The 21,375-nt window shown below is 45.4% G+C and overlaps 1 protein-coding gene across 2 annotated transcripts in view; it reads left to right on the forward strand.

Annotated features, from left to right (window-relative positions):
- VSTM4 (V-set and transmembrane domain containing 4) overlaps positions 1–21,375 on the forward strand; it is a 96,655-nt gene that overhangs the window by 67,088 nt on the left and 8,192 nt on the right. The window contains exons 7-8 of one of the 2 annotated variants that reach the window (XM_070493244.1): positions 711–772; positions 13,390–13,486. In XM_070493244.1, coding sequence (XP_070349345.1) covers positions 711–772; positions 13,390–13,486 — 159 coding nt within the window. The remainder of the gene's footprint in view (positions 1–710; positions 773–13,389; positions 13,487–21,375) is intronic. The other variant, XM_044759414.2, reaches the window with a different exon arrangement.

The following is a 21,375-nucleotide window of genomic DNA, read 5'->3' on the forward strand; positions in this document are numbered from 1 at the left end:
AGGCATGGGCGTTCTAGGAGGCATGGCCAGTGTAGATCTGGGAGGCAAGGGCCGAGAGAAGCCCTGCTGGATTGTCTCACTTCAATCAGAGTAGATAGATAGCACCCGACCTTAGGAAAGCTGAAATGAGGTTTGCAGAGCTAAGTGGTAGAACCTGGCTTTGAAATGAGGTCTGCCTGACTTTGAAGGCCAAGGTCAAGTCCCATGTCATCTAAATACTGGTTGTATGACATTGGGGAAGAGCCTTGCTTTCCTCCCCTGTTGAATGGGGACGTTAAGACCCTCCCTGATGACCTCACAGGGCTGCTGTGAGGGTCAAAGGTCACTGCTGTCAGCATTAGTGTGCAGTTAGGATGGAGCCCCAGGGACGGTCCAGCCTTGTTGGCCTTTACCAAGCGTCCCTGGTTCTCACCTGCACACCTGACCTCTTTGTAGCTGGCAGTGTTTTATGCAGTTGTTTTGTTGACCCCATCGAAGAGACGAGATGACACGTTCAAAGACTGGGGGAGGATCACCCTCCACCGAGGGGCACTAGCTGCTGCCTGAATCAGAAACTAGAGTTCTTCCGTGGGGCCAGGAAGTCTTCCAGGAAGCCCAGGACTTCCAGGGGGTCCACGAGTCTCTACAGAGTGTGACTGTGATGCTGATGACAAGTGGGCTTTAAGGGTTCTGGGAGGAACTGAAACTAAACCCGTGACGTCCTTCCACAGCTCCCATAGCTGCCACATTCCATAAACCGAAGCTGCTGAAGCCACAAAGGAAAGTCACCCTGGTGAGTAACCAGATTCTAGGCTGTTGTCCCCTCAAGCCTTAAACGCCCTTCCGAGTCGAGTTGGTACCTTTCTTAATTCAAAACATGCCCCAGGTTCTTGGTGCTTTTGTTCCCAAGTGAGAGCATTCTCTCTTCTTGGGGACAGCTTTTGACTCCCATACCTAGTTCCCGGAATGGCATGGAATTATTTTTCATTCTAAATGCTACTTTTCCAAAAGAAGAAAAAAGCCACATAGGAATGTATAAAATAGAAATGAACCTGCTTGTATAAATTTGCCTGATAATCACTTTGAAGAGACTGTTGAAGAACCTTCCAGAAAATGTGTTAAAGATTTTATTTTGAAATAAATTTGGGTTTACAGAGAGTGGTAAAGATAATCCAGAGAAGTCCCTTCTACCCTTCTCCTGGCTTCTCCTAATGTTACTATCTTATGTAGCCTTGGGGTATTGGTCAAAACTAAGAAATTCCCATCAGCACATTGCCATCCAGACTTCCACCAGATTTCAGCAGTTTTTCCACTAGTGTTCTCTGTCTGTTCCAGAATCCATTCCAGGATCTCATGTTGCATTTATTTGTTGTGTCTCTTTAATCTCCTCCAATCTGTGACAGTTCCTCAGTCTTTGTTTTTCTTTCATGGCCTTGACGCTTGTGAAGAGTGGTAGCAGTAATTTTTTAGAATCTCCCTTGGCTTGGGTTTCTCTGAGGTTTTTCTGATGAGTAGAAGTGAGGCGATGGATTTGGAGGAAGGACAACACAGAGGTGATATTTACGTCTCACTGCATCACATCGGGGGCACATAATGTCAACATGTCTTATCATAGGTGGTGGTGGCCCTCTGATCACTTGGTGGAGGTGGTGTCTGCTAGGCTTCTTCAGTCTAAAGTTGCTATTTTTTCCCCATTTATATTTCTGTTTGTTACAAGCCGGTCACTATGTCCAGTTCACACTCAAGGGGAGGAGAGTTAAGCTCCACCCCCTGAAGGAAGGCATGTCAAAGAATTTGTGGATGTATGTTGAAACCACCACAGTATTAATAAATATTTTCAGGGAAATACTCAAGGCTGTACAAATGTCTTGTTTTTCCTTGAACTTTTGCCCACTAATTTTAGCATTCCTCAGCAGATTTTTCTTACAGCAGGAATTACTTTGGTGTCCTAATGGTGGTTTTCTGTTTTCCTCAATCCGTCTTCATTTACTAGGTGAAATTCTTCTGTAGGGAAGAGAGGGAGCCCTTCCCTCATTTGTGTAGTCACTAATTTCTTTGTATCAATGTGGATATTTAATTTTTTTTTAGTTTCTAACCATATTGTTATTTCTTTTGTTACTAATATTGTTCAGCAGTTGTGTATTTGTGTGAGAGAGAGAGAGAGGGAGAGAAACTGGCAAGCCTATTCTAAGATGTGTATGTACTGCAAAGGGCCAAGATAATCTTGAAGGAAAGGAGCGAAGTGGGGAATTTATAGACCAATTCTCAAGATTTACATGAAAGCCACAGTAATTAATACAATATGATGTTAGCACAAAGGTAGACAAATAAACCAAAGGAACAGAATAAAGAGCCACAAACAGATCTACGTATGTATTGTCACCTGATTTATGAGAAAAGTGACATTGTAATGCAGCGAAGAAGGGATTATCTTTCAATATATGGTAATGGGTCTATGGGGTATCCACATGAAAAGCAATGATCCCTAACTCCTGCTTCACACCACACACACAAATTAATTAGAGAAGGATCATTGACTGAAGTATAAAAGGTAAAAATAAAACTTCTTAAAGATAGTGTATCTCCCTAACTTCAGGGTAGGCAAAGATTTCTTAAACAAGACACATAAAGTACCAGCCATAAAGGAAAAGATTAAAAAATTTGGATTACCCTAAAATTTAGAGTATCTATTCTGATTAAAGATACCAATACAAGAATGAAAAGACAAGCCACAGATTGGGAGAATTTATCTGACAGAGGATTCTTACACAGAATCTATGAACTCCTCCAAATCAGTAAGGAATGACAACACTCCAAAAAAATGGGCAGAAGTCTTAAAACATACACTTCACAAAAGAAAATATGCAAATACCCAGTAAGCTCCTGAAGAGTACTTAACCTCATCAGCATTATGGAAATGGATGTTAAAGGCATAAAACCAGTTCACATCTCCCAGCATGGCTAAAGTGAAATACTAGTATAGTTTCTTTTTTTTCCCCCCGAGGAAGATTAGCTCTGAGCTAACATCTGTGAATCCTCCTCTTTTTGCTGAGGAAGACTGGCCCTGAGCTCACATCGGTGCCCATGTTCTTCTACTTTGTATGTGGGATGCTTACCACAGTATGGCTTGCCAAGTGGTGCCATGTCCGCACCCGGGATCCGAACCTGTGAACCCCGGGCCGCCAAAGTGGAACATGCACACTTAACCGCTGCACCACTGGGCCGGCCCCTAGTGTAGTTTCTGTTGTTGCCTGTTTTTCTCTGATCTATTTGGAATTTAGGAATGGATTCAGTTTTGTGTTTATCAGATTCTTTTTTATTTTACTTTGTGTTTCATATTTCAGCAATCATTCCTCGCCAGTTTCATTAAACTTTATCACTACAGTCTAAACAATTATTTAAACTTAACTTTTACTGGCTTTGTTATTGCTCTTTCTTGAACCCCGTATTTTCCTCCTAGATATCTTTATTTGCTTTTATATCTGAACAGTTTGTCTGTGAGTGGAATTCTGGTTTTGTAAACTTTTCATACTATATTCTTGGAAATATGCTAAGGACTTTATGTGCATTTCTTATTACTTCTCATATTGCTCAACATAAATGCCAAACTCCTTACTGTGACCCTATAATGCCCCATATCATGTAAGCCTGTAAGCCATGTATGTAATTTCAATTTTCTTTTCTTTTCTTTCTTTCTTTTTTTTTTTTGGTGAGGAAGATTGGCCCTGAGCTAACATCTGTGCCAATCTTCCTCTATTTTGTATGTGAGACGCCACCTCAGCATGGCTTGATGAGTGGTGTGTAGGTCCACGCCCCATATCCAAACCCACAAACCCTTGCAGAGTGCGCAAACTTAACCACTACACCACCAGATTGGCCCCTGTAATTTAAAATTTCTAATAGCTATATTAAAGAAGTAAAAAGAAACAGGTGAAGCCAATTTTAATAATGTTTTATTTAACCCAATATATCAAAAATGTTATCACTTAAACATATAATCATTATAAAAATTATTAATGAAATATTTTACGTGCTTTCTGTTCTACTAAGTCTTCACAATCCAGCGTATGTTACACTTGCTACACATCTCATTTCAGAAGCACATTCAAGTGCTCAGGAGCCACCTTTGGTTAGTGGTTACCACAGTCGGCCACACAGCCCTATATGCTCCAGTCCCCATTAGCTCTTTGACATCGTTTTTACCACCATCCCCCTTCCTTGTTGCGCTCTGCCCTCACTAGCTTCCTTGCTAGTCCTTAAACCAAGAGTGTTCTGGCAGATCTTTGCACCAGCTCTCCGCTCTGCCTGGACTGTCCTCCCCAGGATATGCCTGTGGCTTGGGTAGACCCCCACTAGGGTCTCTATTCAAACATCCCGTCAACGGAGAAGCCTTTCTGAAATGCCGTATCGAGCACCACCCGCCTCAGATGGCGCTCCCCATCAGAAGCTGCCTCACATCCCTTGTATCTGTCTATTAATCACCTCTCTTCTCCCGGAAGACAAGGGCTCCGAAGGCGAGGAGCTTGTCTGCTTTGGTCACTGCTGTATTCTCCATGCCCAGAGCAGTGTCTAAGAGGATGGAGATCTGTTGGAGATTCTGCACGCCAGCTTTGTAGCACAGGTTCTTCATTCCGTTTTTACAGATGGCACAGTGAGGAAGGTGACAGATGGGTGACTAACCCAAGGTCATGTCACTTGTGGGTGGCAGTCAGGACTTGAACCTGGGTCTTTCCGAATCCAAAACATAAGGTTTTAACTAGCACATTCTAAGCCTCGCCTTGGAGTGGAGCCTGGGTCTCTGTGGACGGTTCTGACGTCCCACGTGACTCCACCTCATCCTGGCTCTTCCTGCTCTGCGCCCAGGTTTTCTGTGGTTCCAGTGGAGCGACTGGTTCACCGGTTTTCCAAAGAGAGCCTTCTTCTGCCTGCAGTGAATTGGGGTTCCAATGGGTTTTTCATACAGTATGATTCCATCTGGTTCATAGCATCAAAACTTCCTCGTTGGTTCTGCTCTATTGACAATGCTCGTCTTGTCCTCAAATGCAGCATCAGAGTTTTTGCTGATGTTAGTAGGTCTCTGGTCGTTCAGTGGGCTTTTGCAAACTCAACTGAACACAAAGACAAAACTGTCAGCTTCCCTTGGCCTTGCAGCATCCTGCATCCCACTCATGAGATTCGGTCCCCGAGACAGATGAGCTGAGCTCACTTTCCTCTCAACTGTGCATATCACTGCACATTTTTCCAGGTCTTTTCTTCTTAATTCTGATATTTATCAACCACTTCAAGAGGGACTACGCTTTGTAAGTTTCCCCACCTTACATTCTCTCTAAGTTGTTCAGGACCTGTTGTTTCTAACGCTCTCTCTTACCTCTGCTAATAGCAGAAATAACTACTTACCGAAGTTCCATTGACATGCCAGGGATATATCCAAAAAAAGTGCTTTTTGCATGTCATCATGTTTAATTCTCACAATCAGTCCTTCCCCCACCGCCAGATTTGCATGTGAGGACACACTCTGTTGAAGAAAAGTGAGTTCCTACAACCCACAGCGGGTACTATTCCATTTCCCATGAAGCCCGAGCTGCTGCCCTGTGGATGGCCCCTTTGCAGCATCGTCAGTCTTGAGTGGACAACTTTCTTTAGTCCACAGCCGGTGGGCCCACCTTTCATTTACCCATTAAATAAAAATCAGTATTCCTATTGAGTGCAAAATGCCGCCTTAAGCAGTTTGGGGCCACTTGAAACAGATTGGATCCACCAGCATTTTCAAAGATACCTCTGGTCCCAATCCCCAGTCTTCCTTGTTGACTTTGTTGTTTGTGTGCTTCTTTGAGTTGGCATGCTCCTCTGGGTGGAGATTCAACAAAGGAAATTCTTAATTTTAACAGAAAGCAAGTCGGGGGCAGTCATATGCATTTCAAGAGGATTCTTGGTTTTATGGGATTATCCCCAATAACAGCTCTTAAATACCAAATTACCCTTTGATCATTTAAGATGTGAAAAGACTAAAAATTTTTCATAGCAAATTTTCCAGAAATGAGTCCATTTGGAAACCAATTTACGCCTAAAACCATGCACAATAAAGAAAAGAGCTGACTTTGAACGGGCCTCTGTCTGACCATCAGTTGAAAGTCAAAAATACCAGGCCTAGCGTCTGCAGGTTTTGGTTGATATTAAGATTTGTTTTCCCGGGAGGCCAGCGCTGACCTCAGTCTCAATTTGGTCGATATTTCTCTCTCGGATCAATGAGTCTTGATGGTAGCTGAAACTACAATCAGTTGCTACTTGTTGACTCACACAGGCCTTGCTGGGTAATTGAGGAAATCAGTTGGAGACGTCTTTTCTTTGGGGACTGGTGCCAGTTTAGGTGTTTGATTCTGTAATTGTTCCATTTTTGCCACGATCTCCATAAAACAGTGCTTCCTAGAGGGTCATAGGCCACAGAGCCCCCGCCGTCTTTCCAGAGGGATGTTGACACATGGTCACCTCAAGAAGCCACCCTGCCTGCCACCTCCGCTGACTCACTGACGAGAAGGGAGGACTTCCTGTTACTGAGCGCCTACTGTGTGCCAGCCCTCTGCTGCCCCCGTCCCCACTGCATCCATCTCCCTCCTCTCAACTGGATGTGCCAACTCCGGGTGGACGCTCCACACTCCGCCAGGCAAAAATGACAAACGTATGTCCCTAGCTTTCACCCTCAGAGCATTAAAAGTGGGCATCTTTTCTTATGGTTCCAAGACCATGTGGCCTCTTGCAAGAAGTCCATATACCAGAGACTAACACTGGTTGGAAGGTTTAAAAAAATGATAGGATTCAAGAAGAAAAAAGAGATGAGAGAGGCATTTAGACATTTTTGTAATCAAGATATCGAAACTGACCCCCTTGGTTTTTTTTTTTAACAAAATAACCAAACACAGCCTGCCTTCACAGTTGGCTTTCTGGTAACGAGGCCATGCATTGTCGTGAGGGTCTTTCTGACTAACAGCGTGATCAGTTTGTCTAATAACCTTAAACACTGACAGGGAGTCATTATTCCGATGTACCAGTGGTTCTTCATCTTTTTGGGGGTGAGGGAGCACTGTCAAAAAACTCAAAATGTGTAGTTTCCCTTTAAATTGGGTGTGGGGCGTGGGCACTGCTCACTGACCCCCTGAAGCCTTCTGGGGACCCTGTTTTCTCCCCCTAGGTAAGTGGCCCTACAGCAGAGCTCCCAGAAGCCTTTGGGTAAATCCGCACACTTCCAGAAAAAGCTGGCCTCGCTCCCTTGTCTCAGAAGAAGCAGGGAAAGCCAGAAGCACGTTTGATTTCTTTATATTGCCTTAGGTCAGGTGTTGATTTAGAGGCCGATGGGAGGAAGAGAAAATAGTTTCTGTGATGTGGAAGCCAGACCTCAGTGTTTCGAGGAGAATGGCAGCAGGAAGCATGAGTGTGAGGGGAGGGGGTCAGCATTCCAAAACCAACCAAAAGAGAAGAGGAGGCAGTCCTTTGGGCTCCCCAATTTTGTACGCTCCTCCTGCCTCCGAGTCAGCGCCTTCCTCACGGAGCATCCCTCCGTACCGCACCCCTGAGTCCTCCCCTCTGTCCTTAAGTCACTCCTTCATGGCACGTGGCAGCTGGAAGGGTCAGGCCACCCCTGTCCTGTAAGGAGAAAATGCTGTCTTGTGAGCAAAAGACTGAAGACACAGAAAACTCAGGATCACCGTGGGCTTCATTACCGCAAGTTTTCCAGCGGGTCTCTTGTATCCTGTCTATCCTGCTCCGAGCCATCCTCCGCATCGCTGCCTAGGGAGTTTTCTAAACACAACTTCAACCACGTCATTTCCCTGCTTAAAATACTCTCATGGCTCCCCCTTGCCTCCAGGATGAAGCACAGCTTCCTGTGGGTTGTATGTGCGGGAGGGCTGTCATCATCCATCTTCCACTCCATCCCGCTACCCTGCATGGTCTTGGGCCTCTTACCGGTGGCCCTGTGGGCTCTGTCCTGCGCCTGCTGCCCTGCCTCATCCTCTAGCAGAGCCGCTTCCAAGATGTGGCTCACTCCCCACCTTCTTCAGGCCTCCTGCCCCTTCAGCCCCGCTTCTCTGCAAATCTAGGTTCTCTGGGGCATCAGAGTTATGCCTCTGCATGTCAGTGACCTGCCATCACCGACTCTCATGGCACCTTTCAATTAATCTTCTTTTTCTGACCCCTCAAGGCACTGATGCCCTTGTTCCTGGAGGTGAATGTGGGTCACCTGCCATCACCCCAGCTGGCTGCTCTCGCTCCTGGCTGTTGCCCCTCCCAAGACGGTAGGCCAGCTTCCCCTCCTCCACCTCTCCAGTGTTGGCTGTCCCTGGGCTTCTCTTCTCTTTGAACACGTTGCCTGGGAGAGTCAACACTCTCACAGGTGCAGCAGCCGCCTGTGCAGCCCATCGCTTCCCTAACCTGGATCTTCAAGTCAATTCCAGACAGGAGCTTCTCACTGTTTACGGGACACTCCCGTGGAGGCCCATGTGTCCCCCAGATTCACCACGGCACACATGGAACTAATTCCCCCGCTTTAGACCTACTCCACCTGAGATATCCTCGCCTCAGCGAATGGCTGTCCCATGCGGAATCTAGGTGCCTTCTTCTCCCTCACCCCCATATCCACTGGTGATTGAAGCCTGTCTCTTCCTTCTCAGTGTGCCTGGGCTTGTCCCTTTCCTCCTACTTGCTGCCACAGCTGGCTCACACCTGGCCACCTCCCCATCCATCTGACTTCAGAGCCTCTCCTTGGGGCTCCCATAGCACCTGGCCTTACCTGTATTTTAGCACGTCCCACTCCACCAGGAAGTCACGTTCACCTGCCTGCCTTGACTTTCTCCTCCGCTAGAACCACGTGGTTCATTTGTACAGAGTGACCTCTGCTTTCCTTATACTACAAAAGCTACACAGGGTAGACACCTTAGGTAGTGCAGACCGTGGGAACATTTTTTTTAAATTGTGCTAGAATAGACATACAATTTACCGTCTTAACCATTTTTAAGTGTACAATTCCAGAGTGTTAAGTACATTCGCATAGTTGTGCAGACAATCTCCAGAACTCTTTTCATCTTGCAAAACTCGGTCCTCATTAAGCAACAACTCTCCCCTCTCCCTCCCCCCGTCCCTGAAAACCACTCTCTTACTTTCTATCTTTATAAATAGGTAGCTCGCATAAGTGGAATTGCATGGTATTTATCTTTTGGTGACTGGCTTATTTCACTTAGCATAACATTGTCAAGGATCATCCTTGTTGCAATGTGCGTCAGAATTTCCTTCCTTTTTAAGGCTGAATAGTATTTCATCGTATGTATATCCCACATTTTGCTTATCCATTCATCTGTCAATGGACACTTGGGTTGCTTCCACCTGCTAGTTATTGTGAATAATGCCACTGTGAACATGGATGTACAAGCATCTCTGAGTCCCTGCCTTCGGTTCTTTTGGGTATATACCTAGAAGTGGAATTCCTGAATCATATGGTAATTCTATTTTTTTTTTTTTTGAGGAACTGTCATACTGTTTTCCTCAGCAACTATAGTATTTTACATTCCCACCAAGAGTGCCCAAGGGTTCCAGCATCTCTACATCCTTGTCAATACTTGTTTTTTGTTTTTTGGTCATAGGCAATTTTTTTCTGTTTTTTGATAGTAGCCATCTTAATGAGTGTGAGCTGGTATCTCATTGTGGTTTTGCTTTGCATTTCCCTAATTATTAGTGATGCTGAGCATCTTTCACATTCTTTTTGGCCATTTGTATATCTTCTTTGGAGAAATGTCTATTCTTTTCCCCCATTTTTTTTGTGGGGTGGATTGGCCCTGAGCTAACATCTGTACCAGGCTTCTTCTATTTTGTACGTGGGATGCTGCCGCAGCGTGGCTTGATGAGCATTGTGTAGGTCCCCACCCGGGATCCGAACCTGTGAACCCCTACCTGCCAAAGTGGAGCATGTGAACCAAGCTGGCCCTTTTTCCTCGTTTTTTAATTAGGTTGTTTGTTTTTTTGTTGTTGTTTTTTTTTTGTTTTTTTATTGAGTTATTGATAGGTTACAATCTTGTGAAATTTCACTTGTACATTAATGTTTGTCAGGCATGTTGTAGGTGCACCCCTTCACCCTTTGTGCCCACCCCCCACCCCACCTTTCCCCTGGTATCCACTAAACTGTTCTTGGTCCATAGTTTTAAATTCCTCATATGAGTGGAGTCATACACAGATTATCTTTCTCTTGCTGGCTTATTTCACTTAACATAATTCTCTCAAGGTCCATCCGTGTTATTGCAAATGGAATGATTTTGTTCTGTTTTGCAGCTGAGTAGTATTCCATTGTATATATGTACCACATCTTCTTTATCCATTCGTCTGTTGATGGGCACTTAGGTTGCTTCCTCGTCTTGGCTATTGTAAACAGTGCTGCAATAAACATTGGGGTGCACAGGACTTTTGGGATTGCTGACTTCAGGCTCTTTGGATAAATACCCAGTAGTGGGATGGCTGGATCGTATGGTAGTTCTATTTTTAGTTTTTTGAGGAATCTCCATACTGTTTTCCATAGTGGCTGCACCAGTTTGCATTCCCACCAGCAGTGTATGAGGGTTCCTTTTTCTCCGCAACCTCTCCAACATTTGTTGCTATTAGTTTTAGATATTTTTTGTCATTCTAACGGGTGTAAGGTGATATCTTAGTGTAGTTTTGATTTGCATTTCCCTGATGATCAGCGATGATGAGCATCTTTTCATGTGCCTGTTGGCCATCAGTATATCTTCTTTGGAGAAATGTCTGTTCATGTCTCCAGCCCATTTTTTGATTGGGTTGTTTGATGTTTTGTGATTGAGTTGTGAGAGTTCTTTATATATTAAGGATATTAAGCCTTTGTCAGATATATGACTTGCAAATATTTTTTCCCAGTTAGTGGGTTGTTTTTTTGTTTCAATCCTGTTTTCATTTGCCTTGAAGAAGCTCTTTAATCTGATGAAGTCCCATTTGTTTATTCTTTCTATTGTTTCCCTTCTCTGAGAAGGCATGGTGTCCGAAAAGATCCTTTTAATACTGATGTCAAAGAGTGTACTACCTACGTTTTCTTCCAGAAGCCTTATGGTTTCAGGTCTCACCTTTAGGTCTTTAATCCATTTTGAGTTTATTTTGGTGAATGGTGAAAAAGAATGGTCAATTTTCATTCTTTTACATGTGGCTTTCCAGTTTTCCCAGCACCATTTGTTGAAAAGACTTTCTTTTCTCCATTGTATGCCCTCAGCTCCTTTGTCAAAGATAAGCTGTCCATAGATGTGTGGTTTTATTTCTGGGCTTTCAATTCTGTTCCATTGATCTGTGCACCTGTTTTTGTACCAGTACCATGCTGTTCTGATTACTGTAGCTTTGTAGTATGTTTTGAAGTCAGGGATTGTGATGCCTCCCGTTTTGTTCTTTTTTCTCAGGATTGCTTTAGCAATTCGGGGTCTTTTGTTGCCCCATATGAATTTTAGGATTCTTTGTTCTAATTCTGTAAAGAATGTCATTGGGATTCTGATTGGGATGGCGTTGAATCTGTAGATTGCTTTAGGTAGAATAGACATTTTAACTATGTTTATTCTTCCAATCCATGTACATGGAATGTCTTTCCATCTCCTTATGTCATCATCCAATTCTCTCAGAAAGGCCTTGTAATTTTCATTATATAAGTCCTTCACTTCCTTAGTTAAATTTACCCCAAGGTAGGTTGTTTGTTTTTTGTTGTTGAGTTGTAGGAGTTCTTTATGTATTCTAGATATTACCCTCTTATCTGATAAATAATTTGCAAATATTTTCGCCCATTCTGTAGGTTGCCTTTTCAGTCTGTTGATTGTGTCCTTTGATGCCCAGAAGTTTTCCATTTTCATTAGCACTAGTTTTAAAGTCATCAGGGACCAGTCCTCCTCATCACTGTGTCCCCAGTAGGGGACCTGGAACTAGCAGAGTGTGTGGGGAGTAAAGGAACCATGGAGGGCAGGGATCTGGGATTGGAGCTCTGAGTCCTCATTGCTCAAAGTGTGGTGCATGGACCTGCCGCCTGCGCATCGCCTGAGAGCTTGTTGGAAAAGTGGAAACTCAGGCCCCACCCTAGACCTAGCGAATTAGAATCTGCAACTCAGCAAGATCCTGGATGAATCTGATGAACGTTAAAGTTTGAGAAGTGTGGCTCTGAATAACTTATCAAACTCAGTAGCCAGTTCCAGTTCGGTCACTGTGGACAGGACAGTCACTGCTGCCTTAGTGAGAGAGTTCAGCCACCCGGGGAGAATGATGGGTTTTCTTATTTATCAACAAAGAGAAAATTAGGAGAATATACTCCTAGGGGCATTGTGACTCTCCCTCATTCCCGAAGAACTTCCCTGGACGAGCTCATCCCCATCTCAGCTGGGGGTAGCCCTGTCCTGTGCCCTCCTAGGGCCCCTCCCAGGAAGAGAATTCTGACCCCTAGGGAATGTGTGACCAAGGCCTGCTTGCCAGGGATTCCCTCAAGTTTAAAGTCAACAGTAAACCTGTCTCCTCTCTTGGAATCTGAAAGATCAGAGCACTCAAAATGGACCTAACGGGATGTGGTTCATGCCATCAGACTTGAGAGGCAACCTGTCTTAGGAACCGGCCTTCCACGGAGTGGTCCACCCAGGACCGGGATGCTGTGACCCGCTCCATGTCGGCCTAGCATCAGGAATGCAGCTCCTTCTCCCAGCCCACTTTCGCTCTCGAGAACATACTGCCAAGACCAAAAAGAGTTTTTCTCTGATCAGTAGCAGAAAAGGGCTTTGAGGCACATTAAACACCAGTGATAGAATTCTGAGAGGATTTTAATAATAACCCGAATCCCAGCAAAATTATTTCCAGAGGACATGCACTTCAGGTTTCTTGAAGGATGTTTATAATAAGCCAGAGAATTTCTCTTGTTGTCGTTAATGTGCTAGAACTGGTTTCAGTTAAATTTTACATGAAAAGGATATATTAACCTGCATAAAATATGTTCCTAATCTCGATTTAAAATTAAAAAGAAGAAAAAAACCCACAACCACATGTACAATATATTGCCCCAAGTAAAAGCCTTGGGAAAAAAACAAAAACTTTGCTTGTACCACGCTCGTACCATTTTTACAGAGATAAAAATTCTATGCTCCCCTCGGTACACATGCACATCCCATTATTGTCACGGGGAGTTATGCATGTCGGCTGGAGGGAAGAATAGTTGCCGAGGCTTCAGAAAGGATGAGAGTGGGGAAAACAGAAGTCATTTGATTTCACGGGCTTCCTCCGGTCCACGGAGAACGGGCGGCTGGGGCCTTTGAGAAGTGGGAGGTGAGATCAGACCTTCCAAAACAGGAAGTGGGAGCATCCTTTATTAGGGACTGTTAGCCCTGACCTGGGGCTGTCCTTTCCCCACAGGCCACGAGGTTAGAGACGAGGCCCCTCCATTGCCTCACGCTGTCCGCAAACAGCTACCGGGTTACCTGCTCCTCAGCTGCTTCAGAGGCCGCTGGAGGTTGGTTGAGCCTCTGATTTTACGAACGATGGGCCAGGTGAAGCTGCTACTTTTGGAGAAGGCTTTTAAGATGGGTAGCACCGGAAGCACTCCGAAGGAACCCCTTCTGGGAGCCAACGGGAATCCTGCTGCAGAGGGTCTGTCTCACTCTGTTCTAGAAGGAGAATGTGGCTTGTGCTTTGAGGAGGAAGGTGACTTTGGAATTGACCGCCTCAGGACTGTGTTTCTTCTGTTGGCTGCATCACTGATTCAGTCGATCATTTTCCGCTCTTCCACTTACTCATTCCCCAGCATATATAGGGCGCCGACAGGCTGTGTGGGAGGTGCTGTGGGGACAGGAGCGTGAGCCTTGGAGCCTCCTGACAAAGGGGAACAGGGAGCAGAGAGGTGCTGGGCCTGAGGTTGGCCTAGGCTGGAGGCAGGCCCGGAGGTCCAGCAGGTCCAGCGCCTGAGTGGCCTCACCTGGTTGCACAGGCCCATCCTGCCCCCAGGGGTCCCCAGGGCCCCACTCCAGGGCAGGCTTGTCCCTGTATGTCTGCAGGAAATGTCCCCGCCGAGCGGGAGCTTGTTTTCCATCTCAGCTCTGCTGATTTGCTGTCTTTATTGGGCACTTCATTGCTGGCATCATTGCACTGTTGGGAAATTTTTTTTAAACTTTTTCACTCTATTTTATTTTTGTAATCTCATGGAACAATATCATTTGTACTCACATTTGATTTTTTTTTAAAAGCCTATTTCATTTAAAACCTCAGTTTTGAATGCAGAGCACTTCAGAGTTGTTATTAAAAGACTTTTTCAATCTCGAATAGAGAATACTAGAAATGAAGTGCCATTTTGGAAAAAAAAAAAGAAAAAAAATCATCAATGTATCTGTAACATCCAGCTAGGCATAAAAAGTATCAGGAAGAAAATCTTTGTGTGAAATTCTGAATTCTTGATAAACTAAGGGTACATTTAAGGGGATTTTGTTTCCCTTGCCAGATTCAATTCCAATTTATTATTATAACTTCCTAAAGCCAAACTTATAAATTCCAGCAAGCACATGTGATGTCCAAAAGGCAATAAGACACAGCGTTGTGAATTTATGATTAGAGTGTGCGTAGAAAGATGAAAAATACAAACTAAGAATTCAATGATATGTGCCCATTGCCCACATTACATATGAATACAACAAATGAGCTAGCATACCTACAGTATCTTATATTTGGTCTTCAAGCTTGGTTTGGGCCCTGTACGTTGTGTCCACAGCAATGCTAGTGATGACGATGGTGATGAATGTGATGATCATGATGATATTGATGGTGATGATGGTGGTGATGATGGTGGTGATGATGATGGTTATGATGGTGGTGATGATGGTGATGACGGTGATGAGACCCACACTTCACTTGGATGATACTTCGTGTGGGCACTATCCCAGTGTATATCAGTATGAACACTGGGACAACCCTGACCTGAGCATTGGTCTTGTCTCCATCTCACAGAGGAGGCAGGGGAGGCACAGGGAGGTAAGTACCAGCTCAAGCTCCCACAGTGGGAAGTGGCAGAGCTGGGTCTGGCCAGGCACTTGGCCCTGGGTCCCTGTTCTTCCCCACTGGGCTCTGGGCTCTGCTGCCTCTCATCGAAAGCACTCAGTAAAGTCCTAGTCCACCGGGTCTCAGGGTGTTTTCTGTCCTAACCTCACTGGATGGGTTTTTACGTGATGAAAGCTACAAAGGGGCTTCTAGGTGGGGTGCCTGAGTGGGGCTGGCAGTTCAGAATAATGGGAAGTGAACTTCCTTCCATAGACTCTTATTCCTCTGCAGTGGCGTCTGTTAGGGCTTGGCTTATCTTCTTCTAAATATTTTTCTATGTATATACAAACTTATATCCATATCTATGTATATATTCCCAAAATGTATACACAACTGACTCGCAATCACTGTAGGTCATGGCTACAGATTATAACAAATACATTTCCGTGTGATGAGTTCCCTGAAACTGAGAATGATCCTAAACGAACTGTTCATACATTGAAGTGTATTCTCATTAGCAATGTATAAGGCTCATATTTCTACATCAGTACATATAGACCCACCTCATTCTTTTGATGACTGCAAAATGTTACAATATCATCATTTCTTTTATTTATCTATCTATCTACTATCTATCTATCATCATCATCATCATATGTCTGTATTTTAACCTATTAAGTTGAAATCCACATGCAGATTTTCTATGATTCCAAGTAGTAGAACCCAGGGGTCCTACTTCTCCATAGACTGTCCTCATGGAAATCCTAGATAGGCTGGAAGGGAAAGCATCCCATGGTTCTTCTCATGATCTCCCAGAGCGTCCCCTCCCTCATTCCTGAGGCCGAGGACATCCACAGGAGAGTTTTTTATTGTTAGTGTCCGACTTGTTGTTCTTTTTTCATTTTGTCTTGAACTCATTCGATCATTTATTTAAAAATGCACTTCGAGTATCTGTCTCCCTTGTACCAAGTAGTACCTGAGTCAGGTACCTTCCTAGGAGCTAAGGTAGAGCCAGTGATCTGCTCTAGCCTGGTTCTATCCACCAGAGAGAGCAAATCCCTTTGACATCTTGAAATCAGCCATGTGGGAGGATTTACACATGTACACCATCAAATGCTACAAGTCAGAGCTTTTTTCTGGGAGGGCCAGTTGCTTAACAACTCCACGATGTCCCAGCACATCTCTGGATGCAGCAGTAAGTTTGACGGTCACTGCTTTCGCGGAGGTGAGGGTTTGGTTAGAGGCCGGGTCAGGAAGCAGCTCTGCCGCTTACTAGCTGCTGACCTCAAGCTTCTGTGCTTTCGTTTCTGCGCGAGTCACATGAGGATGATGAGAAGGATGCTTTCTGCAGAGAGTCGTTGGTGCACTAAGCAAACCTAATGTGCTCTTAGTATATTCTATTGGGAGAGGACAGCAGATGACCAAATGGACAGTGCTTTCTAACACCAAGGGGCCACAGGTGCTCTGCAGAGGAACAGAGCAGGGCGAGGCAGCCAGGGAGGGACTGGGGTTCCTGGGGAGGGCGCCTCCTTGGAGCAAGGGCCTGATAAAAAGAGGGAGAAAGCCACACTGCTATGTGGGGCAAGAAGTTCCCAAACAGAAAGTACAGCGCAGGAAAAAGCGCTGAGGTAGGCCCTGAACAAGGAGTGCTGTTCAGGCGAGTCCAGGAAACACAGGGTGACCAGTATGGCTGGAGTGCTGCTCAGCAAGGGGACATGTGGTGCGGGCTGTGATCTGGGGTGTCCCAGGGTGAGATCGTGAAGGATCGGGATACTGAGAGGGTCTCTGGATTTGCCTCGAAGCGTGATGAGAAACCACTGGAGAATTTTCTGCAGAGCAGTACGTGGCATGGTTTGACTTACCTCTTTGGAAGGGTTATCTTTCCCACTATTAAAAACATATGACTGAATTTGTTTGGCATTGGCCTGAGGCCCAAAGGCACCCATCAGGATCTGGCACATGATGTTTTCCAAATGATCTCTGAGTGTCTTTTTCTTTCTGTCTCTAAATATTTCAAAGGGACCAATTCTTAAAACAACACCTGTTCGTACTCTATAATAAAAATTATAGTAATAATAAAAATAATTGAACTCTTGTGAGGCATTTGCTATTTACCTACCAGGTAATGTTCTAAGTATATTATTTGTATTAATGCCTTTAGTCCTCGAAATAACCCTGTGGGATAAGTACTATTATGAGTCTCACTTTATACATGAGGAAATGGAGGCACAGTGAGGCTTAGTAACTTGCCCCAAGTCACACAGCTAGTAAATGGCAGTCTTTCTGTCTCTGAGAGTCCACGCTCTTAAGTACCAGTAGGCAGACCCTTGCACAATCTGCCGAATCTAGAAGAGTGTTAAAGATTGCAATTGGTTAGAAGGTTGAGAGTGTTCAAGACTGAAGATTCTGAGAGTGGACTTCTGCAAAAAAGTAGACAGCCAAACGCTCTCTTTTTCTGAGCATCAACCCTCTCTTGGATAATACTGCCAGTAAAAGTACTTTGGGGAGGCAGCTGGGAAAACATCCATCTATGGCCCATGGGGAGGAGAAAATGAGTGACTGTATTAGATCATGAAGCTATCACTGTGCCGCTGTGAAAAGTTTCATGTGTCAGGACCCTCCCCAAGAGCATTATCTATAATCCCATTTTAGCTTCCGAAACGTGCGTTGGTGAAATCTGGGGCATCCGTCTGTTTTATGACGTGTACAGCCTTGGGCCTTTCTGTGCGTGGCTTTGGCAGACTCTATAGCTGGTCGCCTCTGTCATTCCTCGGGGCAATTAGCCGGGGGCCACGTGACTTTGCGTCGTGTTGAATTCCTTCTGGGAATGCACTTCACTAAGCATCCTTTGACTTCTCCAGATTCTAGGGTGTGATGTGCGTTTGCTCTGCCCAAGTGACTTCCTCCAACTCAAGGTGCCACCAAACCTGGAGAGGACTTTGAAACCTTCATCTCCCCCAAGACTTCTCTCCTGAGTTCCAGATCCTTTCTGATCCTCTCAAAGTCCTAGAGAACACTGGGTTATTGGCCATTAGTCAGTGAGTAGCCATGTGGAAGCCAGGAGTGGGGTAGAAATCGGGGCAGATATAATCCCAAGGCCTATAGATGTCTGAAGCAATGGAGGAAGTGGGTGTATTGTGCCTCAGAGAGCATCTGTGTCCCCATGTGTGATGACCGAACGTCTGGTCTCTAGCCCCTGGCTCACACTTTCAAGATGTGCCTAAGTCAGCAGTGACAGCTGCCTGCTGGATTTCGGGAGTGCAACTGAATTCCAGCCATCACCTCTGAATGAGGATTCTGGTATCTGTTATGCTGCTACAGCCAGAGGTCCCAGTGTGCCAATGACCTCAGCTCCAAGGAGATGGTGAGAGTAGGCCTGGCCTGTGTCTCCAGCAGTTACCTCGGAAATCTCCCCTGGACTTCGCCAGGTCTACCCCTCAACACTCAGCTTCAAAATTCCACCTGTCCACGGGGCATCTCTAATCAAGAGTCTGTTGCCACCTCCCACACAGCCTGGCCGAAGCAGAACATGTGCCTTTGTCACCTCCATCCTATGCCAGTCAGAGGTGATCTACTCCTTTCTCAGAGGCTAGGAATCTTGGGGACTGTGGAGAGAGACGAGGGGTCACCTATTGGCGTTCCAACGTGATTCTCTTCTCCTTTCTTGTCCGCTCCACTCAGTGTCAGCTCTGTGTGTCTGCCCTTGGAGGGTCTTGGGTTCTGAACCCTCAAGTCCTCTGTCCCTCCACACCCAGCCAGGCCCCCAGGCCTCTGATGAGGACAGGGTCAGCTCTCTTCTCCGCACTTCCCCTTACCTGGAGCTCGCTTTACCCACTGAGCGGTGAGGGCCTGTTCTGAAAACTCGCTCTCCCACTATTCGTGCCAGTGAAGATTCCCCATTGTCTTCGGAAGGTCACTGTCTTCCTCTTTGGGACTTCAGGGACTGCTGTCTGCCTTCTCGCTCACCTGGGTGCAAGGCGTTCCCATCAGAGCCTTAGTCACTGCTTCTGACCGTGCTTGTGAGTGCCGGGCACTGCTGATGAGCAGAGCGTGGATCTGGTGCAGGACGCCTGGCTCTGAGTCCAGACTCCACCCAGCAACGGCTGCATGACCTTGAGCAAGTTCCCTGCCTTTTAAAGCCTGTTTGCTCATCTGTGAAGTGGGCCTGGCCATCGGACCCACCTCACGGGGCTGGTATGAGGATTGAATGAGGTGGGGAAGACTTGCTAACATTTGCTGAGTTCTGATCTCAGAAGGACTGCTTCTCAACCACTACACTCTGCCACCTCCCAAAGTGGCTATTGGGTGGCGTCCTTTGTTCCATCATTGGACGTCTCGGTCTTGGAAAGATGTCTCCTTGGTTCGTTTTGATTCTTTATTGTCGTCGAACATGCACCACAGGGCTCCACTTCTTCTTTCGTAATATGCCTAAACATAAGTAAGTATGCCAGTTGGTGGACCTGTGGAACTCAAAATTAAGTCAGGTTCATATTCAAGGCATGCTGATTCTAACAGGACCGATAGGGACCATGCCATAGGTCCTGAGATACCCATTGGGGGCCCTCCGTTGAAGAGAGGTTCTTTGAGTGCCCTGCCTCCACCTCCTCGGTGGCTACAGTTCTGTGTGTGTGGACACTGTGAGGGGAAAGTTGGTTTTACCAGGTACCGCTCTGTTGAATAAAAAATGAGCACTTATCTCGAAGGGAGAAGGGGAAGTCTGCCCTCGATAATATGTAATTCTCTCTTGGGTAAATAGATTCCTGACAGTGCACCTCGATGGAACTGTGATCACATTTTTTAACTCTAGGGTGACGTTAGCATAAACATCCATGTCCTGGTTATTGATCTGTTGCTGTGATAATGGTATTACCCAATTGAACTTCTGACATCGGCCAACTTGCAGTGGCTACAATTGCATTTCTCTTTTATTCCTGCCGCTTAATTCAACTTGCACATCCAATTGTGATTGCTATGAAAAAATATTGGTTTGCAGGCGTCTGCATAGAATGTTAAATCTCTCTCTCTCTCTCCTGGTGGGAATATTAACTTTTGGCTTGAGTCTTGGAAACACACCTACAAAGTGAAATACTCAGAAACTACCAATTTGGAGTTTGAAGCATGGTGTGTTCCCGAGAGGTGCACATCTTCTGAGTTCCTCAGGGTTGAGTTTTCTAGTGTTAGTCAGATCAAGTAAATCCTTCCCCATGGACATACTTTCCATAATCATCACTCTGAGACTGGGGGAAAGAAGGGCCTAAATTAGAAATGGGAGGTCCAGCCTGGAGGCTGTCACCTGCTGTTGCAGCATCTCACCCCTGGCAGGGCAGAAGGATGGGGATGGACGACGTGGCATTTCCAACTCTGAAACTTGCCTACTGACTTTGTTGCACATAGAGTCCAGAGGATTCCCTCACTGCAGAGAAATCTGGTGTGTGTGGTCATCTTTTCCTAATTCTTCTGAGGGAACACCATGCTGTGTGGGAATTTAGTCTGGCTCACCGGCCATCGGTGAACACTTGAATTCAAGTCTAGGATTGGCGAGGTCCTGAAGGACAGTGAAAAGGTAATTTATTACCAGACCACTAGCACTTACTAGAATGTCCAAAATAAAAAATACTGACAATCCCAAGTGCCGAAAAGTACACAGAACAACTAAAACTCTCAGGTACTGCTGGTAGGAGGGCAGAATGAGGCAGACACTCTGGATAAATAGTTTGGAAGTTTCTTATAAAGTTAAACATACACGCTTTGCATATACCCCAGCAAACCCATTCCGGGGTGTTGACCCTTCAGTAACGCAAATGTCACACATGAACCTGCACATGAAGATTTATAGGAACTCTCTTCATAACTGCCCAAAACTTGAAACAACCCAAATGTCCTGCAGTAGATGAGTGGGCAAGCAAACTGGCGGTACGTGGCACACCGTGGAATAATCATTAGGAGTCAAAAGGAACAAATTATTGACACACGTGACAATTTGGATGGATCTTGAAGGAATTCTGCTGAGGGAAAAAAGCCACTCCTAAAAGGTTACATGCTGTGTGATTCCTTCCATATGACATTCTCTAGAAGACAAAACCATGGCGACAGGAAACAGACCAGGGGTAGCCCGGGGGTAGGGCTGGAAGGAAGAGGTGACTACAGAGGGTAGCATGAGGGAGTGTGATGGAACCATTCTGTGTCCTGTCATGGCCGTGGTCACAGAAATCCAGCCATGTGTTAAAATGCATGCAACTGTCCACCTAAGAAATCGCTCTTACTGCATATCATTTAAGAAAATGAAAAAGTTTTAAAAAATCTTTGTGTCACTGGAAGGCACAGCAGGAGGCTCCAGTAGAGCTGTAATCCTGGGATGAGGATGCACACGCGTGT

Source organism: Equus asinus, chromosome 2 (assembly GCF_041296235.1).
Source record: "Equus asinus isolate D_3611 breed Donkey chromosome 2, EquAss-T2T_v2, whole genome shotgun sequence".
NCBI lineage: Eukaryota > Metazoa > Chordata > Mammalia > Perissodactyla > Equidae > Equus > Equus asinus.